Source organism: Mirounga angustirostris, unplaced genomic scaffold (assembly GCF_029215605.1).
Source record: "Mirounga angustirostris isolate CCGP_5_RB_7025 unplaced genomic scaffold, mMirAng1.0.hap1 SCAF_15, whole genome shotgun sequence".
Taxonomy (NCBI): Eukaryota; Metazoa; Chordata; class Mammalia; order Carnivora; family Phocidae; genus Mirounga; species Mirounga angustirostris.
The window spans coordinates 93,245,925-93,271,201 of record NW_026991723.1 but is presented as its reverse complement, the minus strand read 5'-3'; the positions used below and the strand labels follow the sequence as shown (position 1 = coordinate 93,271,201).

General features: G+C 63.0%; 1 protein-coding gene across 3 annotated transcripts; it reads right to left on the bottom strand.

The window, feature by feature from the left end:
• Positions 1-740: 740 nt before the first annotated feature.
• GRIN1 (glutamate ionotropic receptor NMDA type subunit 1) lies at positions 741-24,342 on the bottom strand. 3 transcript variants are annotated; one of them, XM_045882050.3, is made up of 20 exons: positions 23,895-24,339; positions 21,225-21,359; positions 18,307-18,483; positions 15,181-15,281; positions 11,830-11,951; positions 11,577-11,751; positions 9,983-10,127; positions 9,802-9,885; positions 7,888-8,029; positions 7,668-7,795; positions 7,321-7,485; positions 7,128-7,246; positions 6,899-7,011; positions 6,677-6,825; positions 6,419-6,576; positions 5,023-5,184; positions 4,740-4,849; positions 4,487-4,632; positions 3,158-3,268; positions 906-1,243 (listed from the first exon to the last, which is right to left on the bottom strand). In XM_045882050.3, the coding sequence occupies exons 1-20, from the start codon at positions 24,150-24,152 to the stop codon at positions 1,127-1,129; spliced, it is 2,817 nt and encodes a 938-aa protein (XP_045738006.1). In that variant the 5' UTR covers positions 24,153-24,339; the 3' UTR covers positions 906-1,126. The 3 variants fall into 3 exon arrangements, with proteins under 3 accessions (XP_045738005.1, XP_045738006.1, XP_045738004.1); XM_045882049.3 differs by lacking the exons at positions 906-1,243; positions 3,158-3,268 and adding an exon at positions 741-874; XM_045882048.3 differs by lacking the exon at positions 3,158-3,268 and having other exon boundaries at positions 23,895-24,342.
• Between the last annotated feature and the right edge of the window lie 935 nt (positions 24,343-25,277).

The following is a 25,277-nucleotide window of genomic DNA, read 5'->3' as shown; positions in this document are numbered from 1 at the left end:
GCACAAACCGGGTCAGGGGCAGTGCGCGCTGGGCCCCCGGGCGGAGGGGCAGCGCGCGGCTGCGCACGGGCCGCACGGGGAAGGCACGCGCTCGACACTGGAAGGGCTGGGCCTGTACAAGTTGGCGGGCAGGGCTGAGGACAGTCCGGAGCCAGCGCGTGGGGGAAAGCCTATCTTGGGCTGCAGGCTGGAGGAGGCAAACGGCTGGCTCAGCCCTCGCGGAGACCGGAGGAAAGGGTCAGAGGCAGCGGAGAACCCCAGCGCGCTCCTGGGAGGCAGCTGCCCACTGAGGGTCAGAGTCTGCCGTTGGGGACGGGCAGGGCCAGCTGGATGGATGGGGGTCAAGCCGAGAAGGGACGAGGGTAAGAAAAGGAGAGGGGTGGAGCCGAGGCTGCCAAGCCAAGAGCAGGCGCTGGAGGAGGGGGTGGCCCAGCTAGTTGGGCCTCGCATCCCCACTGTGGCTCTGGTAGTGGCCGGGGAAGGCTGGGGCTTCAGTCTCTGCTCCAAGCCCCTCCGGGGCCAGGTTAGCCCCTCTCCCCCACTGCTTAGAGACCCCAGGGCCCTGCCTCTGCCGGAGTGCCCTGCGGCCCTGCCCAGCCAGCTCAGCTCTGGCCTGTCCTCAGCCGCTCTGGTCCGAGCCTCGGTCCAGCAGGGGCTGCCCGCCCGGCAGCAGGGCGGACAGACAGATGGGAGGCCCAGGGTGGGCAGTCTTGGGCGGGTGGGCTTCCCTCAGGCCTTCCCGAGCAGCAGGACCCATCAGTGTCCTTGGCCGGGCTAACTGGGCAGGTGGGCGCCTCCGGGGGCCTCACACCACGGTGCTGACCGAGGGATCTGAGAGGTTGAGCGTGCCCGTGATATCAGTGGGATGGTACTGCTGCAAAATAGAAATACACAGACAAGGCAGCCCGTTAGCCCCCATGCTCGGGGGCACGCGCAGGGCCGGGACGGGTGGACCGGCCAGCCGGCCGACCGGCGGGCGGGCGGGCGCGGCCTGGGGGAGGCTGGGGGGGTGCTCCTCCCCCTGACCCCGTCGTGCTCCGGGACTCTGCGTGGGCCGGGCCGCTGTCCCGTCCATCTGTCTGTCTGTCTGCGGGGGAGGGGGGCAGAGGAGGGCGGGCAGGGCGTCTCAGCTCTCCCTATGACGGGCACACATCTGCAGCTGGCCCTCCTCCCTCTCAATAGCGCGTCGCGGCAGCACTGTGTCTTTTTGGTTTTGCAAAGCGCCGCGTCCACCCCCGGTGCTCTATAAATAAGAACCAACAATCAATACCCGCTGGCCCCGCTGGCTGCCAGGGACCCCAGCCCTGGGCGCCCAGTGCTGCCCTGGCCCAGACCGGCCACAGGACAGGGGCAGAGGATCTTAGCAGCCGGATCGACCCCACCCCTCCCAACAGAGCCCCCCACCCAGGCCTCCCTCCAAGCAGGCGCCCAGCCCGAAACAGGATGGGAACTAGGCTGCCCTCCCCCGCCCAGACCCTCCAGCTGGCAGCACCCCAGTCACCCCTACAGGGCAGGGCCAGCCCCAGATGCCACATGGTGTCAGGGCTGCCCTGGGAGATGGTCCCTGGTGCCTACAGAGGCTCGGGTAAAGAGTCTATTGGGATTGTGTCCCCAGAAAGGCACCTCGAAGGTCTCTGAGTTGCACCTGGACCAGCTAAGGAGCGTGCAGCTTTTCTTTGGGTAGGGGTATTATTGGGGGGGGGGATCAAGGACACCCTCACAAAGCAGCCTATCACCTGTGTAACTTTTGTGCTCCTCCCTAAAAGTGTCGTCTACAAGGATAACCTCTCCCCAGGCCTTCCCCACCACTCTCCTCTCTGGTCTTGGATCTGTTCCTGAACCCCTTGGCAGGGCCCCTGGCTCAGCCCACTTTCTCGGGCCTGTGCTCCCAGCTCCCAGTCCCTCACTCTTCACCTACCCTCCCAGTGCCAAGCCCCTCCTGGGAAGCAGAGCAGCCAGGCCACATGGGCCCCTCTGGGGGCACCCTGATGGCTTCACCCTGGCCTCGGATCATTCTGTGCCAAGCTCTGTCCATGTCCTGGAGATCTGCCTCCTTTCCAGTGGGCTCTGTGTGTGTGTGGGGGGGGGGGGGGGCGGTGTGCAAATTCCTGTTTCCACCTTGGAGCATAAGCCCCTGCAGGATGGAAGCCAAGCTGGCCCCTGGACGGCAGGGAGGCCAAGGACAGTGCTAACTCTGGGCTGCCCCCTCCCCACCTTGGACCGGGGTGCCCCTAGCAAGCCTGGTCCATTTGAAGGGCTTTTATCCCAAGTGTGCATGCATGTGGTGTGGTGACAAGCTGCCCAGGGTAGGAGGCCCTGCTCTGATGCCCTGTGGGGAAGCGCTGGAGGGTCGGGAGCTGAGGCGCTGCCCTCCTCCCTCAAGGCCTCTCCTTCCTGCGCCTCTGTCTGGCAGCCTCAGTGACTCCGGCTCTGCCTGGGGTGGGCTCCACCCCTCTGGGGCCACCCAGTCCCCTGTGGCAGTCCCCTGTGGCTGGGGGCCTGTCCCAGTTCCAGGCCCCGGCCGTCCACCCAGATGGAGCCAGGCCCGGCCCCCAGCCCCGGCCCACACAGAGACCACATGGAGGGGATGCAACAGGCATGGCTCTGGTGAGACGCGTGACACAGGTGTCTGGGTGGCGGGGCTGGCGGCCAGACAGATGGGCGGATGGGACACCACAGCCACCCCCACGGATGTCGCGAGGGGGAGCGAGGGCAGTGGGTTCCTCTGGGAGAGGCTGGAGGAACGGATGTGACAGAGGTGGCGTGGCCTCCACAGGTGAGGAGTCCAGGACAGACCGTCTCTGGTCTCCCAGGGGCCCTGGGCTCAGAGGCTGACTGGCTGACCAACGACATGACACAGCTTCAAGATGGCGCATGGCGTCATGGCATATGGGGGGCAGACCAACGCAGAGACACATGGGGAAAGAGGACCCAGTGAGGGCCATGGGAGAAAGGACCGAGAAAGGTCTAGAGAGAGAGTGAAGACCTCATGTGCTGGGCAAATAGAGATGAGGGCAGAAGGGCCACAGCGGTCAGAGGTGGGGGTGGATGGGATGGTGAGGGAGAGGGGGAGGGCACGCCTGAGGCACGGGACACAGACACGGGGGCGGGGCGAGATCAGAGTCGGAGACGTGGGACTGGGCGTTCTTCCCCTTACCGTGTCTTTGGAGGACCTACGTCTCTTGAAGCTGGAAGCCAAGGTGGAGGTGATAGCCCTAAATGTGGCTTTCTTTTTAGGGTCGGGCTCTGCTCTACCACTCTTTCTATCCTAAAATGAATATGTATAAGTGATTAGACAGCTAAGGGCGGCGGCCACACCTGCCCTCGCCTGCTCCTCGGGGGCTGCTGCCCAGCCTGGCCGGCCACTCAGGCCCTCGCTCCTGCCTGCCTCGCTGTGCTGGACAGACGGACCAGCAGCTGGACGTATGCAGGCAGCCCCTGCTCCTGTACCCGTCTTGGGCCTGACCTTGCTTGTGCTGGGGTGGGGCTTGGGGGGTCCCGTCCGGCCCTCTTCCTGGGAGGTCAGCCTGGCTCCCTGGCTCCTGGGTGACCCTGGATTACAGGTGTCCCAAGGAGGAGGGTCCCCCAAGCCCTGGAGGAGTTGCCCTCGGGCCCTGCCAGCCATTCTGTCCCCTGAGGGGGACGCCAAGATTCAGGAAGGGGCTGAGGGGCCAAAGGCAGGCGGCAAGATGAATTGGAGAGATAGATGGAGGTGGCTTCCAGACCCTGGCCTGGGGTCTGGTGGCCAGGATGGCCCTGTGCCAGCCAGTGAGAGCAGTGACCAGGTCCCAAGAACAAGAATAGGCAGATGAGAGGTGTGGGGGCTCCAGCAACCCGTCCCCCCATGGCCCTCCCTCTCTGGACACCAACTTCATCCCCGGACCCAGGCTCTGGGGAGGCACCCAGAGAAAGAGAAGAGATGAAGGAAGCCAGAACTGGGCCATGGGGCATGAGCCCACGGGCCTGCACAGGCCCCACTGCCTGCCCTATGCCAGGTGGGCAGCCTGTTTCCTGCTGGCAGCGAGTTCCCACAGACACGGCCTGGGGTGCCAAGCAGGGCCAGCTGGCCCGATTCAAGGTGGAGTTATGGAGCAGAGGACAGAGCAGGGCAGCAGGGAAGGGGGTCCCTGGCGGGTGCCGAGGAGAGGCATGGGGCGGCGAGGGCAGAATTTGTCTTGGACTCACGTGCTACACCCAGGTGGGTCCCTGTCTTACCCTGCCTCAGTTTGCCTTCCTATGGAATGGGCGCCGGCGGGCGACTCTGGAGACAGAGGGGCCAGGCGGAGGCTTGGAGCTGGGCTTTGCAGGGGGCAGCCACCTGCAGGTGGCCCCCCAGCAACGCTGCCCCTGGTTGGGGCTCCTAGCTCCAGTCCTGCCCACATGGGCTCCTGGGAGCCTGAGCCGGTGCTTCGGCCTGCGGGAATGGAGGAGGGCCGGGGCCAGGCCGGGCCGTGGGCACCAGGCCTCGGAGGCTGGCCTGTCCTACCTGCAGGTTCTTTCTCCACACGTTCACGGCTGCAAACGCTAGCTGCATCTGCTTCCGGCGAGCGTCCTTGTGTCGCTTGTAGGCGATCTCAATGAAGATCAGGAAGATCCCGGCCACGATGCCCCCAGCCACCAGCATGAAGACCCCTGTGGGCCAGGACCCAACACCTCAGCTGTCGGCTGGCCAGTCTGCAGGCCCCCTGGAGAACCCCACCGGTGTCAGCAGGGGCGTTGAGGGAAACGGGGAGACCTACCTGCCATGTTCTCAAAGGTGAGGGTAGCAGGGGCATTGCTGCGAGAGTCACACTCCTGGTACCGCACCCACGTCTTGTCCAGATCTTCCATGAAGCCGTTCTCATGGGACCTGGGAGGGAGCGTCCTGGAGTGGGCGGGGCCCCGGGGTGGGGCCTGGGCCGTTGGGGGAGGCGGGGTCTGTGTGCCTAGGGGAGGGGTCTGGCTCTGGGGAGGGGTCGGCCTCTGGTGGGAGCCTCTTGGAGAGGGATGGAGGGCAGTAGGCAGCAGGTGAGGCAGACTCACTTGAGGATGGACAGGGAGACGTTCTGCTTCCAGGGGCTGTCCTTGCGCATGCCGATGCCAAAGCCCGAGCGGAAGAACAGCTCGCCAGTGGTCACTAGGTCACATTTCTGCGAGGCCTCGAACTCCAGCACCGCCGAGTCCCAGATGAAGGCGTGAAGCTTGCTGTGGGCAGGGGCAGGGGTCACAGGCGCCCTGCACAACCAGGCTGCCCGCAGTCTGCACCTCCTGCCCACCTGGAAACCTTACCTCTGTCTCCATCCCATGGTTCCCATCCAGCCTGGACACTCTCACTTTTCCTGTAGGGGTGGATGCCCCTCCCTGCCTATCCCCCCTCACTTGTCCCGCCCACCCGTCCCCCCCCCTTGTCCTGCCAGTGCCCCCCCACGCGACTTGTCCTGCCCACTCCTCCCCCTCACTTGTCCTGCCAGTCCCCCCCCACGCGACTTGTCCCGCCCACTCCTCCCCCTCACTTGTCCTGTCCGTCCCCCCCTACTGTCCTGTCCGTCCCCCTCACCGGTCCCGCCCGCCCCCCCTCACTTGTCCCGCCCACCCGTCCCCCTCACTTGTCCTGCCAGTGCCCCCCACCCGACTTGTCCCGCCCGCTCCTCCCCCTCACTTGTCCTGTCCGTCCCCCCATACTGTCCTGTCCGTCCCCCTCACCAGTCCCGCCCGCCCCCCCCTCACTCGCCCCCCCCACTTGTCCCGCCCACCCGTCCCCCCACTTGTCCTGCCAGTCCCCCCCACCCGACTTGTCCCGCCCATTCCTCCCCCTCACTTGTCCTGTCCGTCCCCCCCCTCACTTGTCCTGTCCGTCCCCCTCACCGTCCCGCCCGCCCCCCCTCACTTGTCCCGCCCACCCGTCCCCCTACTTGTCCTGCCAGTCCCCCCCCACCCGACTTGTCCCGCCCGCTCCTCCCCCTCACTTGTCCTGTCCGTCCCCCCATACTGTCCTGTCCGTCCCCCTCACTGGTCCCGCCCGCCCCCCCTCACTTGTCCTGCCAGTGCCCCCCACCCGACTTGTCCTGCCCGCCCCCCCCGACTTGTCCCGCCCACCCGTCCGCCCCACTTGTCCTACCAGTCCCCCCCACGTGACTTGTCCCGCCCGCCCCTCCCTCACTTGTCCTGCCAGTGCCCCCCACCCGACTTGTCCCACCCGCCCCCCCACTTGTCCCGCCCACCCGTCCGCCCCACTTGTCCTGCCAGTCCCCCCCACGTGACTTGTCCCGCCCGCCCCCCCTCACTTGTCCGGCCCACCCGTCCCCCCCCACTTGTCCTGCCAGTCCCCCCCACGTGACTTGTCCCGCCCGCCCCCCCTCACTTGTCCGGCCCACCCGTCCCCCCCCACTGGTCCTGCCAGTCCCCCCCACGTGACTTGTCCCGCCCGCCCCCCCCTCACTTGTCCCGCACGGCCTGGATGGCCTCGGCGGCGCTCTCGTAGTTGTGCTTCTCCATGTGTCGGTACATGGTGCTCAGCTCCACCTGCCGCCGGAAGTAGATGTCCACCGAGCTCTGCTTCACCGTCGCGTAGATGAACTTGTCGGAGGGATTCCTCAGCTGCAGGGCCAGAGGACAGGGCTCGCGGCTGCTCCCGGGGCCCACCCCAGGCAGAGTTCCGCTGACCTCACGCTCCCCGCCCCCGCCGGCCAGGCCTCACCCGTGGGTCGTTGATGCCCGTGATGCGCTCCTCCGGCCGGTCCAGCACCAGGAAGGCCGCCAGGTTGGCGGTGTAGGAGGCCACGATGATCATGGCGAAGCCGGCCCACACCATGCCCAGGATGCGCGCTGAGAAGCTTCGGGGGGCGCCTGCGGGCAGAGGACGGTCAGCTCCCGGCAGACGGGAAGGGGCGGAGCGGGATGCGGCCGGGCGCGGCCTCACCTTCCCCGATACCCGAGTTGAGCAGGACGCCCCAGGAGAACCACATGGCCGAAGACAGGGTCAGCGCGTCTTCCTCCTCATCTTCACTGTTCACCTTGAACCGGCCGAAGGGGCTGCGGGGCGCAGAGGGCGGGCGGGAGAGGGCGGGAGGGGCAGCCCTGCCCCGCCCCCTCGCCCGGCTCCGCCCCCCGCCGCAGAGGGAGGTGTCCGGCCCCCGGGCCGCGCTCACCTGAAGCGGTCCAGCAGGTACAGCATCACGGCCACCACGTGCACCGACAACCCCACCAGCAGCCACAGCGTGCTCTGGAAGGGCTGCATGAACGAGTCCAGCGTGCTCCGGGGGATCTCCTGCAGGTGGACGGTTGTCAGCGCCACCCGAGCTCACGCAGGACCCCACCCCAGCCGCGCTGGGCCCTGCCCACCTTCTTGACCAGAATGGTCAGGCCCTGGTACTTGAAGGGCTTGGAGAACTCGATGTACTGTGCACGCTCGTTGTTGATGGTCAGCGGCGCCACGATCATGTCCGCCTGCCCGCTGAGCAGCTCGCCCATCATCCCATTCCACTCCTTCTTATTGCTGTTGTTCACCTGTGGGGCCATACAGCCGGTGGGCGCGCAGACGCTGTCAGCGCCACTCCAGCGACAGGCTCCTGCCCGAGCTCAGCTCTTGGGTCCACCCACTCCAGACCCCAACCCAGTCCGTAGGCCCCGCCCGCCCCGCCCACCCCGGCCCGGTCCGTCCCTCCTGGCACCCAGCAATTCACGCGTACCCGCTCTTGAGTGCCGAACTTGCCATCAGCCACCAGGTGCACCTCGTAGGTGAAGTTCATGGTGCGCGCCAGCTTGATGAGCAGATCGATGCAGAAGCCGTAGCAGCACTGAGGCACTGTGTGGCGAGCTAGGGACGCAGCGGGGGCCGTCACCGCGAGCCCCCGCCCCCCCCCCCCCCCCCCCGCGCCGCCCCGCGCCGCACCCCAGCCCCGCGCTCACGGCTGCCTGGCGACGTGTCGTTGGGTCCAGTGCAGATCACTTTCTTGACTGGGTCCCCATTGACGGTGAACTCCTCCTTGCATGTGCCATCGCTCAGCGTGGGCTTGACGTACACGAAAGGCTCCTGGTGGATCGTCACAATCTGCGGGGGAGGGGGAGGGAGAAGACTCGGCCTGGACCACCCACCCTAAGCCCCCAGACTCCCCTGGACGCCCTCCAAATCCCTGACGTCCCCCCACCTCCAGCCGCTGCCCCTCTGCTCAGCTCCACATCTTCCCTGGCCACCGTCAGCAACATCCACCTGTTGTCCCCTAGAGGGTCCCCAGACTACTCAGCGTTCAGAAGGCTCATGGCTTCCTGAAACACTGTCCCCTCCTCTTGGCCACTTGTCTTTGGGGTATTGGCTTATGCATTACTCCCTCCGTCAGAGCCTGCTGGAATGTCCAGTCTGCCCCGCACCTTCTCTGATTTCTCAGGGATGAAAAACTCCCTGTCCCAGCCCAGAGCATGCATCCTGCCCCCCACTGCCTACCATGAGGACAGGGGTATGACTGGCATCCACCCCGAGTCTGTACAGGACCTGGGACCCACAGGGATCACCCTTATCTGATCACCTGGCCTCTCCTGGCCCTCAGCCTCCTCAGCAGTGGGCATTTGACCACCTAGCTTTGCTCCCTTCCTCTTTCCTCTGTGGTCACTGTCCTCTCTCTGGTAGCTTGCCTCTCAACCCAAGGCCCCCTTGAGGCTCATGCTGGGGTTCTCTCTTCTCCCTGTCTTTCATGGGCCCAGAGGCTGGGGGTAAGGAGGACACATATGGGACATGGGGGGCTGAACCAAATGCAACATACTGACGAGGGGCCCCAGAGGAGGTGATGTTGGAATTGGGCATGCAGAGTAGGCAGGGATCAGTTTGAGAGGGACCGTCTGGCACACTGGGGAGGGTGGGTCTGCAGGGGTGGGCTGGCCAGAGTCTCAGCTGCAAGGGCAGCATTTTGACTTTTCCCCCCTGGGGGATTGGGAGCACCTGAAGGAGCTTATTGCTTTGTAAACTTTCATCATGTTTTCTTTTAAAAAATAATGTTTTTCTGTTATACAAGCAATATATGTTTGTGCCTTTAAAAAATCGGTGAGACCAAAAGACCTTGTACAAAGCCATCTGCAATCTGGCAGCCTGAATGGGACCATCTGGCCATCAGTGTTTGGGCTCCTACTTTCAGACTTTTAAATACAAGATATCGAACTGCTTTGGAAAAGCCCACGCTACCTGTTGTGAATGATGATGACTGTGAAGGAGGGATGAGCCCAAAGGAGCAAGGAAGGGAAATTTCGAGGGGAAAGGCCAGCCGAGGAGGAGCCCCCAGAGGCCCAGGGAGAGAGCCAAGGAGGGAACAGCCTGCTATGGGGAATGCCCCGGTGGTGGGGGACAGGGCCAAAAGGACAGTGTGACTCAGTCATGGCAGGAGGCTGTGAAGACTGGGGGTGGGGGTGGGGGTGGTTAGGACTCCCCAGAGGACTGATGAGTGTGGAAGTGGCATCTCAAGAACCAGAACTCAGGGTGGAGAGTGCTCAGCTGAGGTCCACAGAATAACTACCTAGTGGTTCCTCTGTCCCCTATCAGCTCATCCCCAGGAGAGTCCTGTCCCACACGGCTTCTCTAGACTTTAGTGGAGTTGCATCAGGAGAGGCACTGGAGAGAGCCCATGGGATGGGGGGCCAGCAGCTTCTGCTCATCCCTCCACCTGCTCTCCCTGCTTCCTCTGTGGTGCCAAGTGTGGCCTACAGCAGCCAGGTGCCGGTCATTCCCCACTTCCTTCAGTCACTTTCAATGGCCTCACTGTCCCCCCACCCCGGGCCCGAGGAGCTGGATGGAGCGTCAGGGGTGTGGACGCTGGCACAGGGGGGCAGGATCCCTACCTTCAGCCTGGTGGACATCTGGTACCCTCGGGGTTTCTCTGTCTCTCCACCTGGCCAGATAATCTTCCTGTCATTGGGGATGACCTGGGGGTGGGAGTATGAGATGGAGGGTGGCCACGCAGGGGTCTTGGCCCCAGGACCCTAAGGCCCCAGCCCCCACCCCCTCATGACCCCCACCTACATGGGTGCCGTTGTAGATGCCCACTTGCACCAGCTTGCGGTTTTGCAGGTTCATGATGCTGTAGTTAGCAAACTTCCGATCCCCATCCTCATTGAACTCCACGCGGCCTGTCACCCCGTCTGCATACTTGGAAGACATCAGCACTCTGGAGAAGGCAATGTGGGCAGACTTATCAGAGACGCTCCCTTTCCCTGGCCTTTTGAGCCCAAGCCCCTTCTTCTGCCTCAATCCCAAGAAGGAAAGATCAGCAGATGTCAGACCCTCGTGCTGGGCATCTGGTGGACGGTGTGCCGGTCTGCCAGTCTGCCAGCGCCAGACGGATAACACAGCTACGGGAGCCCAGTAACTCCTGAGCACCAGACCCCATTCGAGGGCTTTCTGTGGATTGGGACATTCCCTCCCAGCAGCCATCCTTGCTTCACAAAGGAGGAGGACTAAGTCCAGGTAGGATGCAGTGGCCTGTTCACCAGCAAGTGGGGGAGGTAGGGTTGAGGTCCTGTCTTGTGTGTGTGCACTCATGTGTATGTGTGCACACGGGCCATATATGTGAGCACACGTGATCTTTGTGTGGATGCACCCCTATGCACGTACCTGTGGCACGTGTGTGTGTGCCACACGCCTCTCTGAGCCTGTGCCCACATGCTGCATAGATCTGCAGTTGCGTGTATACTCCTGTTGTGGGCACCATAACTGTTCTGCACATGCTACTCAGTGTTTGCTATTTAGTGGGGTGGGTGGATCTGGTGATGGGCTGAGTGGTATAGTGTCCAGGGTGCTGTGGCGTATGTCCTGCCCCCTTGTGGCCATCCGCTTGGGCATCTGGCCAATCCTGGCTCTCTACAGGCTTGGTTTCCGTCCTTGGGGTCTCCTTTGTCTGATCTGTTGGGTCCCTGGAAGCCCCCTGTCCCCAAATGCAGCAGGAGCCTCCTCCCAAGGGTTGTCAGCCACCCTGTGTAGGTGGGGTGGGTCTCAGGGTTGGCTGCAGTGTTAAAAGGTGGGGTCAGGAGCAGTGGAGGCAGCCATGACGTCACTGACATTTGAAGCGTTAATGTCAGTGTTGGAAATGAGGTGGATGATTAGCACAGTGGAAATGCAGGTGGTGGTGGTGGGAGAGAGATGGGGGAAGAGGAGGGAAGTCGGGGAGATGACTGTACCTGCACCTGCTGAAGAGAACTACTCCCATCTCCTGAGAGGCCCTGCCCACCTCTAGAAGAGAACCTCTCACACTTCTGGAAGATAGGCCCTGCCCACCTCTAGAAGAGAGCCCCTGTCCACTTGGAGAAGAGAACCCACCCACTTCTGGAAGATAGTCCCCGCCCACATCTAGAAGAAAGCCCCGCCCACTTCTGGAAGATAGTCCCTACCCACCTCTAGAAAAGAACCCCGCCCACTTCTGGAAGATACGCTCCGCCCACCCCTAGAAAAGAGCCCGCCCACCCTTACAAGAGAGCCCGCCCACCTCTGGAAGATAGTCCCCGCCCACTCCTAGGAGGGAGCCCCGCCCACCTCTAGAAGAGAGCCCCGCCCGCCCCTAGAAGCTAGCCCCGCCCACCTCTGGAAGATAGTCTCCACCCCTAGAAGAGAGCCCGCCCACCTCTTGAAGAGCGGCCCTGTCTTCCAGATGTTGGTATTGCCCACGCAGCCCCGGGGCGGGTCGGTGATGTTCTCCTTCTCCAGTAGTTCGTGCACTGCCTGGGCCACCACTCCCACGGCGTCGCTGATGTGCGCTGACTCGTTCTTGCCATTGATGAGCTGCAGTCCGATGATGCCTGGGGCGAGTGTGGTCCAGCGCTTAGAGCCCGTGGGGAACCCCTGCCCACCGGGACCCGGAGAGGCCCAGCACTCACCGTCCGGGGCGTAGCGCAGAGCGTTCCCTGAGATCTCGCGCTCCCCCACCAGCCACACGTACCCGGAGCCGGTCATGTTCAGCATCGCGGCTGCGCGGTACACGGTGGCAGCGTCGTCCTCGCTGTGGGGCAGAGGGCATGACGAGCCAGGACTCCAGCCCCTCCCCACCGGACCTACGGGTTCTCCTCTGGAGTCTGGGTCTGTCCCCGCCTCCCCCCCAGCCCTGCCCTCGCCTGGAAAGAGCCCTGGGGACACTGCCGACGTGACAGGCCCAGCCCTTCCTGGGTCCAGTGATGGTGCAGAGGTACCAGCCTGCATCGCCAGCCCACACCTGGGCCAGGAGACCACCCCCCCCCCGCCCCCGCCCCGCAACAGAGGTGAGGGGGATGGTGGTGGAGGGTAGGGATGGGGTAATGGGGCCCAGACCCCCAGAGCTTTCAGCTTCTCTTGCTGGCCCTCTGCCTTGGTGAGCAGGGTCAGGGTGCCCCAGATGGTAAGGGATCATTGTTGATTGCTCGCTTGCTCACCAGGTGCCAGGCACTGCTCTGAGCGCTTTACACGGACTCTTGTATTTAATTATCACGGTATCCCTATGCAGCGGACATCAGTACTATCCCTGTGGCAGGAGGGGAAACCAAGGCACCCAAAGCACACAAGTAATGGTAATTGGCAGAGTTGGGTCTGTGCGTGGACAGTCGCCCCAGAGCCCATGCCCCTTCGACCTCCTGGACAAGCCCTACACGTTCTGGTTCTCCACATCCACGCATGCAAGTTGAGGGCGGGGGATGCTCCGGGTTGGTCAGATGGTGGTGGGACCCAGTGCCTGGGAACTGCCCTCCGCATTGCAGCGAAAGCTGCTCGAGAGAGATGCGTGCCGAGAGCCGCTGCCCAGCAGCTGTGCATGTCCTGCCGCCCAGGGCTGGGGCGGTGGCAGGACGCAGTGCAGGGCCTTGCCTTGGAGGCACATGTGATCCTGAGCTCTCGGGGTGTCCGACAGGTGAGCCCCTGTGCACCTGGTCCCCAAGGGCTCCCCTTGTCAGGACAAGGATCTGGGCCTGGTGGGGCTGTGGGGGCCCCTGGGGGTCCTCCCCCTGCTCTGACCTTCCCTTCTCTACCAGCCGGGACCTGGCCGCAGATGGCCCGAGACCACAGCTGGCATTTGGCTAATGCGGGGTCCAGAGGGGATGGACGGACTGTCTGAGTGTTGGGTTATTTTCACAATGACTGACTCTGGAAACTAAGGTGGCTCTAGACTCCCTAAGGGGCCTGCCCCCAGTTTTCTCAAGGGTTAGCCAGAGAGGACACGCAGACCTTCAGTGTTTGTTCTACACGACATGCTCCTGCCCGATGTAAGCCATGCACAGAGAGGTGCCCCGGGCAGCACCTCACCCGGGACCAAAGCAGAGCCTCCAGCCAGGACTGCCCAGTAGGGGCACAGGCTGCCCAGTGAAGCTGGCAGAGAAGCCCGTCTGCGTGACACGACTCAGTTCCGGGACGTCTGGCTGAGTGGACCGCGTGCACCCCCACGCTTGTGTCTGTGTGAATGGTTATGACCGGTAGAAAGGTGGAGGCAAAATCCTGATCAACCCATCAGACTGTTTTAGGGAAGTAATTGGTCCCAGAAAGGACAGTCTCGGAAGGTAAGAAGGAAGTTGGAGACACAACCTCTCTACGCTCCATAGAAAGTTGCTCAGAAATTAAGACTGGCTTCATGAGGCCTGTCCACAACATGCTCTCAAGGGCCCTCAGGCAGGAGGAACCAGTGTGTCAGGTGTAAGTACCGGGGTCAGGAAGACCTGTGTGTGCCGACCCCTTGCCTCCCTGGCTCCTGGGAACTGGGGCGCGTGGGGCGGAGGGGGCCCCATCGTGCAACGCGGGTGTCTGTGTTCCCAGGCGCCCAGGTGTGAGGGGAGGGGTACCTTCCGCTCTTCCCAGTCCGGGCAGGAGCCTTGCGTGGGTCCGAGGGCGGTGTTGGTGGTTGTATGGGTAATAGCAGTGCTCTGCCTTTGTTGGCAGCGTATGTTCACGTGGGGGAAGTGCGTGCGTGTGGCGTGTGGTGTGCGTGTTCCTAGAGTTGCTCTGTCCTGGTTGAAGGGGCCTTCTGGTTGTTAGCTAACTGTCCATTTGCCCGTCTGTCTGTCTACTGGTCCACCCAACCGCCCATCCTTTGATCCCACCACACCCACTGAACCTCTCTCAAGCCCCATGATGAATGAGGGGGAGTATAAACAAATTGAAAAATCACACGGAAGGATCTGGTGGGGCTTTTCCCGTAGGGCTTGTTCTGGGCAGGGCTTGCCCTGGGAGGGACGGGGCAGCCCCTGGCCTTGCCTGGGCCTGTTCTTAAACCTTCCTCCTGGAGCCCTCCCCACAGTGCCCAGGGTCAGTGGTTGGCGTGAGCCCAGGTTAGCCGCTGTAAAACAGGGGCAGAAGGGGATGAGCTCCTGGCTCTGGTAAGCGAGGGGCTCCCCGCCTTCCAGTCCAAGGAGCCTTGGTTGGCCCCACCCTCCCCAGCACAGGGAGGTGGGGCACCGGGGTCTGTGTCAGGGATTTGTTGACTGAATGTCCAAACGGACACCTGCCCCGCAACTCAGAGTATTGCTTCCTCTTTGTGGTCTGCCGGACAGCAGCATCTGGGGAACGCTCCTCTGGGCAGGGTGACCCTGTTGTCCTTCTCCACTCTGTTGGAGCCCAGTGGCGCTTCTAGGAACGGGCAGACCGGGGTGTGTCCATGTAGGCCCTCCTGGCTATTCCATGGAGCGGGGCTCTTCCTTTTCCTAGTCCAGGGGCCTGGACTTTCCCTTCCCAGGGGAACTTAGGCATTTACAGACAGGGAAACTTTTGCTGGGTCTCATTTCCAAGGTCAAGGTGGGGGTCGGGCGCTGGCTGGCCATAGCTTGGTTTCCACAGGTCCCTAACTGGTTCCCTTCTCCTGCTGCCCACCCCATCTGCTCCAATCCTGCCGTCCCAGGAACCGTCTCTCCTTGCTGTGGCCCTCTCCCCTGGGCTCACCTGCACACCCACATGTCCCTTCCCTGGGCTTTTCCCCTGAGCCCGGCTCCCAGAGTCCTGGGTCACATCTCTGCCCTTGGGCCATGTTTGCCTTCCTGAGGGCAGGGACTTCTCCATCTCCCATCTCAGAGCAAGCAGCCACAGGTGACTAGAAGGAGGAAGGATGGACAGGTAGAGGGTGTTGCATCGGCCAGGTCTCCAGGTATACGTGGCGGGGGTGGGGGGGCTCTCCTCGACAGGGCATTTTGGAAGCTGAAACTCAGCATCAGCCCCGCAGTGCCCCTGGCCCAGGGGCAGGCCCCAGGCGAAGTAGGGGGAGGGGCCCAGCCCAGCCTCACCTGGCAGAGAGGATGATGACCCGGGCCTCCAGCTCCCGCGCCTCCATCAGCAGGGCCGTCACATTCTTGGTCCCCGGGTCGAACTGCAGCACCTTCTCAGCCTGCGGTGTGAGCGGGAGTGTTAGCAGATGGCTGGGGCAGGGCCATAGCGCCTCAGGGGCGAGAGTCGGGCTGCAGCTGCTAGGAGCCCAGAGGCAGCTTAGCTAGGGCCTCCGCGGCCTGCACCTGCCACCTGCACTGTGCACCTGCTTGCCTGGCTCCTGCCTGGCCTGGCCTGGCCTCGCCTGCTGTCCTTTCTTCAGCCTGCTCGCTCTCCTGCGCTCGCTCCATCTCTCTCCTGTCCTCACTTTTGCACTGAGCATGCAAGCTGAAGTGGGCCGAGACTCAGAAGGATGCGTGCAGCGGACAGGAAACAGAAAAGAGTTTTGGAATGCAACCGGGTGCAGAGATAGGGCCGACTTTTCCAAAACCACGGGAGATCCTCTCAGGCCTGACCCTGCAGGCCCCTGCAGGAGCGGCTGGACTGACAGGGGCAGGCGGGCAGGTGGGCGGGTGGGCTCCCTCCTGGGTTCCGCGAGGAAACCCTGGGGGTCCCAGAGATTCGCATGCACTTCCCAGAGAGCAGCTCCTCCTGCGGCCGGCCGTGCCTGCTTCTCGGTGCAGGCCAAGGCTGAGGCCGCGTTGGGCGGGCCGCGGACACCCGCGAGGCCCGCTCCTGCCCTCTCCTGCCTGCCGCTGCCTGCCTCACGACCTCACTCTCCTCCAGGCTCAGGCCTGCGGCGCAGCACAGCCAGGCCAACAGCGGCCCTAGTGGCCGAGGCGCCGGAGGCCAGGGCTCCCTAGTCGGTGGGTGGCGTGCACGTCCATGCATATATACCTTGGGTCCGCGCTTGTTGTCATAGGACAGTTGGTCGAGGTTTTCATAGTTCCTTTTTTTACTCTGATGAATAATGTGCACAGAGAAAATATGCAGACACAGAAGAAGATTATAAACGGTTGAAAATGACGGCGCTGAAGCAACCACACCACCTCCTCGGCACGTCTGCAGACGGGCACGTACCTGGAGCTCGCAAACACCGCGGCCCGAGCGGGCTGGGGGCCGGGGCAGTGCTGGGGGCGAGGGGGCACGGGGGCCACCGGGGCTCCCGGCCACGGAGCTGTGCTCTTGGAAAAGGTCACACTTGGGAGAAAGGGCGGCCCTGTCTGTGTCCCTTTGGGGTCCCACCTGCCTCCCCCACCCCTGCCATGCACCTGCTGTGTGGTCCCAGCAGTGCCCACCCCACCCCAGGCAGTCCTGAATGGGGGTGAGCAGCCCCTCCCTCAGGCCCTGTCCCCTCTGTCCCTCCCCTCCTGGCATCCTCCCCTCTATCTCCCTTAGAGGCCCAGGTGCCTGTTCTCACTGATGGGTGTGTGCAGAGCCGTCGGCCCACGTGTGCACTGGAGAGCGAGTGTGATAGGACTGTGTGTGTGCGTGCGTGCGCACAGGGGTGGTGTGCCTCTGCGTGCATCTGTGTGAAAGTGTCAGCCTACACAAGATTTTGGTGGGGAAGTGAGGGTCAGTGCCATCTGCGCACCCGTGTGTGTGTGGGCAGGCGTGCGGGCACGTGAGCGGGTGCGTGTGTGAGTTGGTGGGGTGAGTGTGTCTGGGGGCTACAGGCCTGTGTGCGGGTCCAGGCACGGTCTCAGGCTGTGGTGGGAGATGTGAAGTGTGAGCGGATTGTCTTGGGAATGACCACATGCCCCTGTGAGCAGGGACGCACGTGGGTGGGTGTGCAAGGACACGGCCGGTAAGCGTGTAAGTGAGTGTGTGCAGCCACCGGTGGGCCTGCCAGGAGGTGACCAGCCTGCCAGGCTCTGGGGGATGCTGTCTTGGGAGGAGGGGGGCCCACGGCGCTGGTGGTCAGCCCTCCCTCTCAGACTCAGCCAATCTCCCACAGCAGGGCCCCCCCCCCCCCCCCCCCCCCCCGCCAGGAACCTCTGAGTCTGCCCTCTGGCTTCACCCACCCCAGCCAGTGCCCTCTACTCCCTGCAGGGGCCTGTGAGGGGCCTGGGGTTGGCACTAAGTTGGTTGAAGCCAGCTCTGACTTCACAGACAGAACATGCTTCCCGCCACCCCCTTGGTCTGGCCTCCCCGGGCCCGCCCCAGCCTAGGCCTCCCCCCACCCCGCTGCGGGCTCGGCCTCCATCCTAACTGAGGGGCCATGGCACAGGGCTTGAGCGCTCAGGGCTCTGGGCTGGGTGAAGGCGGGACCCTGGACTTCCTCAAGCTGGCAGTGGGGGCGGGCAAGGAAGGGGGTGGGGGTCACATGGACCCCCAGAAATGGCCACTCTGCCCTCTCTGCGGCCCCACAGAGTGGGGGCCAGGCTGGGGCTGCTGGTCAGTGTATCTAGAGCCAGGAGGGTAACTGGTCTCTTGGAGGAACCCAGAGCCCAGCCCCATGGTGGGAGTGAGGTGAGGAGGGGACAGCCTCGGGGCTCGGTGGGGGGAGCGGGAGGCCCCAAGGGGGCAGAGCCCAGGCAGGGCAGAAGGGGTGGCAGGTGTCTGTGGATGAGCTTCGGGGAGGACAATGGGCGGCTGAGAGGGGGAGGGCGGCAGGGGCGGTGAGGTCGTGGAATGCAGGGAGGGAGGGTACCGGGTCCTTTGGGGGAGGGGCACGACGCGCGGTCGCTGGGGCTCCGGGGCCGCTGGGGGTCGGGGGGGGGGTGGGGGAGGAGGGGCGGGGCCGCGCCCGGTCTGGCTGGGGCCTCGGCCCGCTGGGGCTGGGGGGCTGCGGGGACGCGGGCGCAACTGCAAGGGGCGGGGGCGGGGGCGGGCCTTGCAGCCGCGGGAGGCGGAGGGTGCTGCGCTGGGCGGGGTGGGGTGTTTGCGGAGCTCCAGGTGGTCCTGCCCTCGCCCCGCAGGGACTGACACGAAGGAGATTTCGACTAATGGCAAAGCGAGTGAAATGAGCCGAGAACAGGCTGGGGCGGGCGCTCGCCAGACGTAGTGGTGCTGACCATGCACGATGGAAAGAAAGGGTGTTCACACACGGGCCACAGACACAGCGCAGGCAGCGCGCCGGCTCCTCCGGCTCCTCGGCTCCTCGGCTCCTCCTCGGCTCCTCCCGCCCGCCGCCCGGGCCTCACCTTGGACTCGCGCTCCTCCAGCAGCGTCTCCAGGCGCTTCTGCGCGGCCCTGCCCTCGTGGTCGTCGCTGACCAGGAGGATGATGTGGTTCCAGCTGTAGACGCGCATCATCTCGAACCACACGCTGGACTGGTGGGAGTAGGGCGGCACCGTGCGAAGGAAGCTCAGGTGTATGCTCTGCGGGAACACAGGGAGGCTGAGGGGCCGGCGGGGGAATGGGGGCGCTTCCCGCACGCTGCCCTCCTACGGCTGCAGACGCCAGCAGACCCCACAGCCCGGGACCCTGCTTCCTCCTAGCTCTACCCTCACACCGCTGGGGGCCACCTGCCAGAGCAGAGACCCCAGTGCCCCTGCTGTCCCCCACGCCATCCAATCTGAGAAACAGCGCTCGGTGTCTGCCCAGGTCTCTGGAACTGTCCCTGACATGAGCTCCCCGGCTCCCTGGCGGCCTTCCCGGCAGAGCCTCTCAACGATCCGCACTGGGGCTTCGCAGGGCTCCCTCCCAAATTCACACAACTGTAGTGTTTGCCAGAAGTCTTTACTTGGGGCCAAATACTTCTTGTCTTCAAGTCCAGAGGCTGCTGCTTGCTGACCCTGCCTTCCTTCTCTGTGTGTACATGCAACTGCCAGGATGGGGCAGGACAGGGCAGGAGCTCGCAGCAGGCTCTGCCCTCTGCAGTCTCACCCCTCCATGTCTACCCAGGGAACGCTAGTCCCACGCTGATCTTGTGGTCCTCTGAGATGTCCACATCATTTCTCCACCTGCTCCCTCTTTGTGGCCTGGGGGGCAGTGCCTTGGAACCTGAGCGCAAGAATGCCCCTTTGCCTCTGGCCCTCATCCCCTTGTCAGCATGGCTGCAAGGGGGTTGTAGCTGGGGTCTCGGACTGGCTCTGACCCAGGCCTTCCCGGTCTGTTTGTTGGGCACAGACTGGCCGTGGATTGGGACCCTGAGTGGGGCCAGGGCGGAGTTGTGAGGTTTGGTCCTCACGCTGGACCAGGGAGTTGGGCCACAATCTGAATCTGGGCTGGGGTTCTGCCCTGGGAGAGGGTGCCTCCTCCCAGCTGCTTTCCTGGGTGGAGCACAGTTCCTTCCTTTTGCATACGAGGGGACTGGTGCCAGACAGCTAAGGAGGTTGGAGGGCACAGGAAAGGGTCCCCCACTTCTCTGCAGCTGAGGGCTAAGTGCATCTGAACAGTCTGGGTACCTCAGTTACGTGCTGGGGCTTCCAGAGCCTCAGGGAGGAGCTGTCGCTCCAGCCTCCAACCGGCCTCTTCCCTTGGGGGCCTCCTGGACAAACTTTGGCACTGACCTCACTTTCCCCTGGCCTCTGGACAGACCCATCCCTGACCTCCCCAGACCCCCCTGGCCCTGGCTGGGATGACCTCCATGCCTTAGGCCTTGCAGCCGCGGGAGGCGGAGGGTGCTGCGCTGGGCGGGGTGGGGTGTTTGCGGAGCTCCAGGTGGTCCTGCCCTCGCCCCGCAGGGACTGACACGAAGGAGATTTCGACTAATGGCAAAGCGAGTGAAATGAGCCGAGAACAGGCTGGGGCGGGCGCTCCAGCTTTATCTAGAACTGTGGACTCCCAGCAAGATGGACTTGGAGGGGATGAGAGACTGGGAAGCCCCCAGCACACAGCCCCTCCTCTGGCCCCTCCTGATCTGTATGCATGTAGCCCAAGGTCTGGAGGAAGATGTGGAGCAGGCTGTGGGGCCCTCCCAGCCTCCTGGTGGTTCTTGGCTTCCCCAGCTGATGAGTCGTCCCAGGATCTCCCACAGCAGATGCTGTGGGAGAGCTGTGTGGCCTAGAACGAGTTCCCCACCTCTATGGGATACCAGCTCGGTGACCTCTTGGCTCCTCCAGCTGCTGTTCCAGGATTGCATGGCTCCAGCCAGACCCCCATTCCCCACCCGGGGGCCACAAGAGTCCTATATGCTGCTGAGTGTTGGTGCTTGCAGCCCCAGGGCCTGCAGACCCCAGTATAGCCTTTCCTGCCATGAACTGCCTCCTCCATTACCCTGCACACATGCGGACATCTTTTTCACTTGTGCCCTGCAGCGGGAAAGGCTGGGGACCCACAACCTCATGGCTGTCTGGTGCACCCCTTCCAGGCTTTTCCTACCCTGACAGTGCTCCCTCCAGCTCTCCAAAATCCACTTGTCTGTCCCTTCTCCCGGCCATGGGAACCTCTGCTGCTTCCGAGGGCTTGTTGTTGGTGCCTGTTGCTTGACAGAGTGAGTGTATGTGTGTGGGGGGGCATGAGTATAAGTGCATGAGTGTGCCTGTGAGTGTGTGTGTGATGGAGCATGAGTGTGTGGGAGGGTGAACACGTTGGTGTATGTGAGTGTGAGTGTAAGAGTGTATATGGTGTGAGTGTGCATGTGTGAGAGTGTGTGTAAGAGCACCTGAGTGTTCATGGGAATGTGTTTGTGTGTGCACGTGAACTTGGTGTGAGGGTATTGTAAGAGCATGTATTATGGTGTGGGTGTGCATGTGAGTGTGCATATGTGTGAATGTGTGTAAGAGTACCTGAGTGTTTGTTCATGGGATTATGTTTCTGTGTGCACATGAACTTGGTGTGAAGGTATGGGTTTATTTGTATCCATGAATCTGTGTGAGTCTGAGTTTGCATGCTAGGATAATGTGTATCGGTGTGTATGTGCGTGCATGTCAGTGAGTCTGTGTGTGTCTAAGGCTCTGTGTATGGGTATGAGTGTGTGAACATGCATGAATGCATGAGCTCATGTCTCACCCTGCTGCTCCTCGAGCCCAGAGCCCGTGGTCTGAGCGCCTCTGTGCCTCTGCCCTCCTCCCTCTCCCCAGGGTAGCTGCCAGTGGCCCTGGGCTGCCGGACTCAGCCACTGGGTGTGAACACAGGAACAGAGCCAGCTGGGTCCCCACTGAGTGGTCAGGCTTACCTTGTCTGAGTAGATGGACATACGGGTGGTCAGCCCCAGGACGGGGATGCGGTAGAAGCCGGCTGTGTAGGAGACGGGGGTGGGAGTGAAGTGGTCGTTGGGGGTAGGTGGGTGGCTAACTAGGATGGCGTAGACCTGTGGACACAGGGGACAGGGTCAGCTCAAGTGGGGGGTGAGGGTGGGATGGGCACTGCACTGGAGCTGGCTGCCCAGAAGCAGTGGAGGCTGAACTCAGCAGGCCAGGGGTGGGGGTATCCAGGGGCACCGTTTGTGCGCACATGCAGCCCAAGGGGTACACACCCCCAGGCAAGGGGACAAGACCCTAGAACCATCCTCAGAGTCTACAACAACTGAAGGGGTGAGTGAGTCAGAGGCAGAGCAAGACTCCGGGGGCAGACAGGACACACAGGGAGATGACAGACCCCTCCCCGCACTTCCCCTGCCTGGGGCCTCCCTTGACCCCTCACACTGGAGGGACTGTCCTGGGATGTGTATTGAGACCCTGAAAGGGAAGGCAGAGACTGTTCTCGGGTTGTCTCAGGAGGTACACATCACCCCCAGCATGGGCTGGCGAGAGTGGCTGGTTCCGTATCATGCTGACGAGCACACCCACTGTCCCTCCTGGCCGTGGAGGCCAGTGCTCCAGAAACTGCAAGCTGCTCCCAAAGGTCTGCATCTAATACTGCAGATGGAGCTTTGTTGGGAGAAGCCAGGCAAGGAGTCACGGGTGCCCTCAGTCCTGCAGGTGTCTTCCAGGGGCCCGCTGAGCTCAGCCTAGTTTGAACCAGACCCAGTCCTGACTTTGAGCACTGACCACATCCTCGAGAAAGGAGAGTGCTGGGGAGGGGCGGGCAGCCTAGCCTTCCTGCCTGGACTACGGCCCCTGCAGGCAGGTCTGAAGCCGGTGGTTCAGTCCTCCAAGGCAGGGGAAGGGTGGTGGCAGGGAGCAGACGGCTTGGCAACTCCCTGCCACCCTCCCGTTAGAAGGACCTGTGTCTGTCCCAACTCCGCCTTCCAGTCTGTGAGCCACAGGGCCCACCTCTTCCTGCTCATGTGGTGGGGGGTGGCAAGCTCCAGCCCCATACGTGAGGCGACGGATGCCAAGCTAGCGCAGCCCTCGCCCATAGGGTGCACCCCGCGAGGGGCAGCTGCTGCCGTCACCGTCACCGTTGCTCCTGGCACTGGCTGTTCTCTGAGGGAACAATGCTCACAGACGGCATAACTGTGAGGGGGAGGAGGGGACCCCAGAAAGGGCCTTACCCGGACTCTCTAATTCCTCTTCTTCACGTCTCTCCCTCATCCCAGATGGGACACGTGACCTAAGCTGCTGGCCACGAAGACTTCACCCAGTCTTATCTCTTGTGCTCGGGGCTGGGAGCATGGAGGTGGCTTGTGAGGTGGGGAGGGGGAGATTTCTGAGCAAAGCTCAGCCCCAGCCTCTGCATTTGGAGCTGTTTGGACTGGCTATCCCTTCCCGGGTCCTCACCTCCAGTCTGCACCCAAAAGTGCCCAGTCTGTGTCTGCGTGAGTGTCTGATCATACAGGTGTTCACAAGTGTGTGCTGGAATATGCGTGTGTATAAATGTATGCCCCAACATGTCCTTATATGTATGTGCATGTGTGTGCATGATTGAGCCCCTGTTTGCATGTGCGCCTGGGTGTGCCAAGCACCGTGTGGCCCATGAGCGTGTGTGTCCATGGCTGTGCATGTGTGTTGGGCAGATGTGTGTGAGTGAGCATGTGCAATCGATTGTGTAATGCTGATGTGCATGAGTGTGTGCTAATGTAAGTCTAGGCATCTCTGTGCATAAACACAGATGTGAATGCATGCATGCGTGAGTGTGCCCGTCCACCGATGTCCAGAGATGTGCTGTGTCTGGCAGGTGAGCAAGGATGAGCATCATTTGGCCCAGTGTCGGTCCCGACTCTTACATAAAGGGCTGCATTGCAGTGATCCCGTGGATTCATTGGAATTCAGCAGGCAGCACGGCACAGGGGCGGACAGCTCTGACAGGCAAAATCCTAGGAGTCATGTCCTCCCCCGCAGCGCTGGTAGTCAGCGGATCCCACGCTGTGCCGGACACCTCCCACATGCACAGTCCCTGCTCCCACCCTCCAGAACACTCTGCTTCAACACCTGGGTCATTTCCCATCTCAGACAAACCCATGGATGGGGGGAGGGGAGGGAGGAAGGGAAGGAGGTCTAGAAGCAGAGACAAAGATGGCCCCAGGCCCCATCCTGTTTAAAGACCTGCGCACAGTGCGTGCTTGGGGCTGGGAGAGCACTTCTGCCCATAAGCCCAGGATACCCACCCCTCACCGACACAGTGATGAAACAAACCATGAAATGCTTGCCACGCGTCTGCACACATGGGTCAGGACCTGGAGCCCTGGAACCTTGTGAGGACTGACCAGGGTGGCAGGTGACCAGTGGGGGGGGGGGAGCAAGATGCGGCAAGATGGGGAACTGGTGTTTGGCTGCTAGTGAGACCAGCCCTTTCCAACATGAGCCAGCTCGCTTCAGGGTCCTCTCTTAAGAGGCTAGGAAAGAGTGGGATGAAACTGGGACAGTAGGAGGGATGAAGGGTAGAAGAGGGAGGATGGTGGGGAGGCGGTGGGGGGAGGGGTAAGAGCTGCGCTGCGGGAGCCCTGGTGGGGGGTGGTGGGCACCTGGCTGGAGATGAGGTCCTCGCACACCGACAGGGCCATCTGGATGGCGTTGGGTTTGTGGGTGACGGAGGTGGCATTGAGTTGGATCTTCCAGGAGCCATGCCGCTTGTTGGCCTGGTTCACCGCCTCACGGAACATCTGCTCGTGCTTCCGCGTGCTCAGCACAGCTCCGATGTTGACGATCTTGGGGTCGCACGCGGCGCGGGCAAAGGAGCAGGAGAAAAGCAGGGCGAGTGTCAGTAGGCGCATGGTGCTCATGGGCTCCGGGCAGAGCCCTAGCTCTGGGCAGCGCGAATACGGGGCCTTCGGCGCATCCCCAGCGGGGTGTCCCGGCCGTCCTGGGCGCGCCCGATCCCGCGGGCTGGGGGCGCCACGTCTTCCCCCGGAGCCGTAGTCCCCGGACGTCTGCGGGAGGGAGGAGGGCACCCGAGCCCTCGGTCGGCGGGCGCTGTGCCGGGCACGCGGGGGTCCCACGGCCGCGGGCGCGGCTGGCGCTGTCCGCGGTGCTGAAGCGGGTCCGGGTGCTGCTCCAGGCGCCCGGCGCCGCCGAGAGCTCGTCGCCGCCGCGGCTCCTTCGCGGGCTTCGCTGGTCCTGGTCCCGACGCTGCGGCGCCCGCGGAAGCTGCGGAGCCGCGAGTGGGGCCAGCGTCTCCTGCCCCTCCCGCCGCCCCCGCTTCCCAACACGGAGCGGCGCCTCCCGCGCCAGAGTGTGCGCCTGCGTTGGTGCGAGCATTTATCAGAGCACACGAGGGGTAGGGGGGAGGCTGTGCGCGCGTGTGCGTGTACGCGCGGGTGTGACAGTGACCTGCAGGGAGATGAGTTCAGAGAGGTTAGAGGGGTTCGTGTTCCTGCGGCAGCCTTGCGTGTCTTTTAACATGACCAAATGTGTCCTGGCGTGTGTGTGTGTGTGTGTGTGTGCACGCGCGCGCGCGCACGAGTCCTCACCCATAGTCAACGATATTTAGGGGCCTGACTCTGCTGGCTGGAGACCCAGGGGTGTGGAGAGGCCCTAAGCCATGCCCCTGGGGGAGGGAGTGGGACTCCCCTCTCCAAAAAGCTCAAAAATGGGAGAGAGACCCCATCTGCCTGGCCATGTGACTTGGACTCCCCCCAGAGGGTTGAGAAGAATAGAAAGGGTGACAGCGGCTGCCCCCATGTTGAGCTGGGTCTTCCAGCGGAGTCTGGGGTCTGGACCCAAATCAGTTATGCAGAAGCCAAAGCCAGAGGGAGTTGTGTTTGTAGCGGATGGGACCAGGGTTAGACATCAGAAAGCCCTGGCTCCGGTGAGGTGTGCGCCAGGGTAGACAGCCAATATCCCCTGCTTCTGCTCTTCCCCTACTCTTCCTCTCCTAGTTCACTCCCAGCCCCCACCCCTCCTGCCCC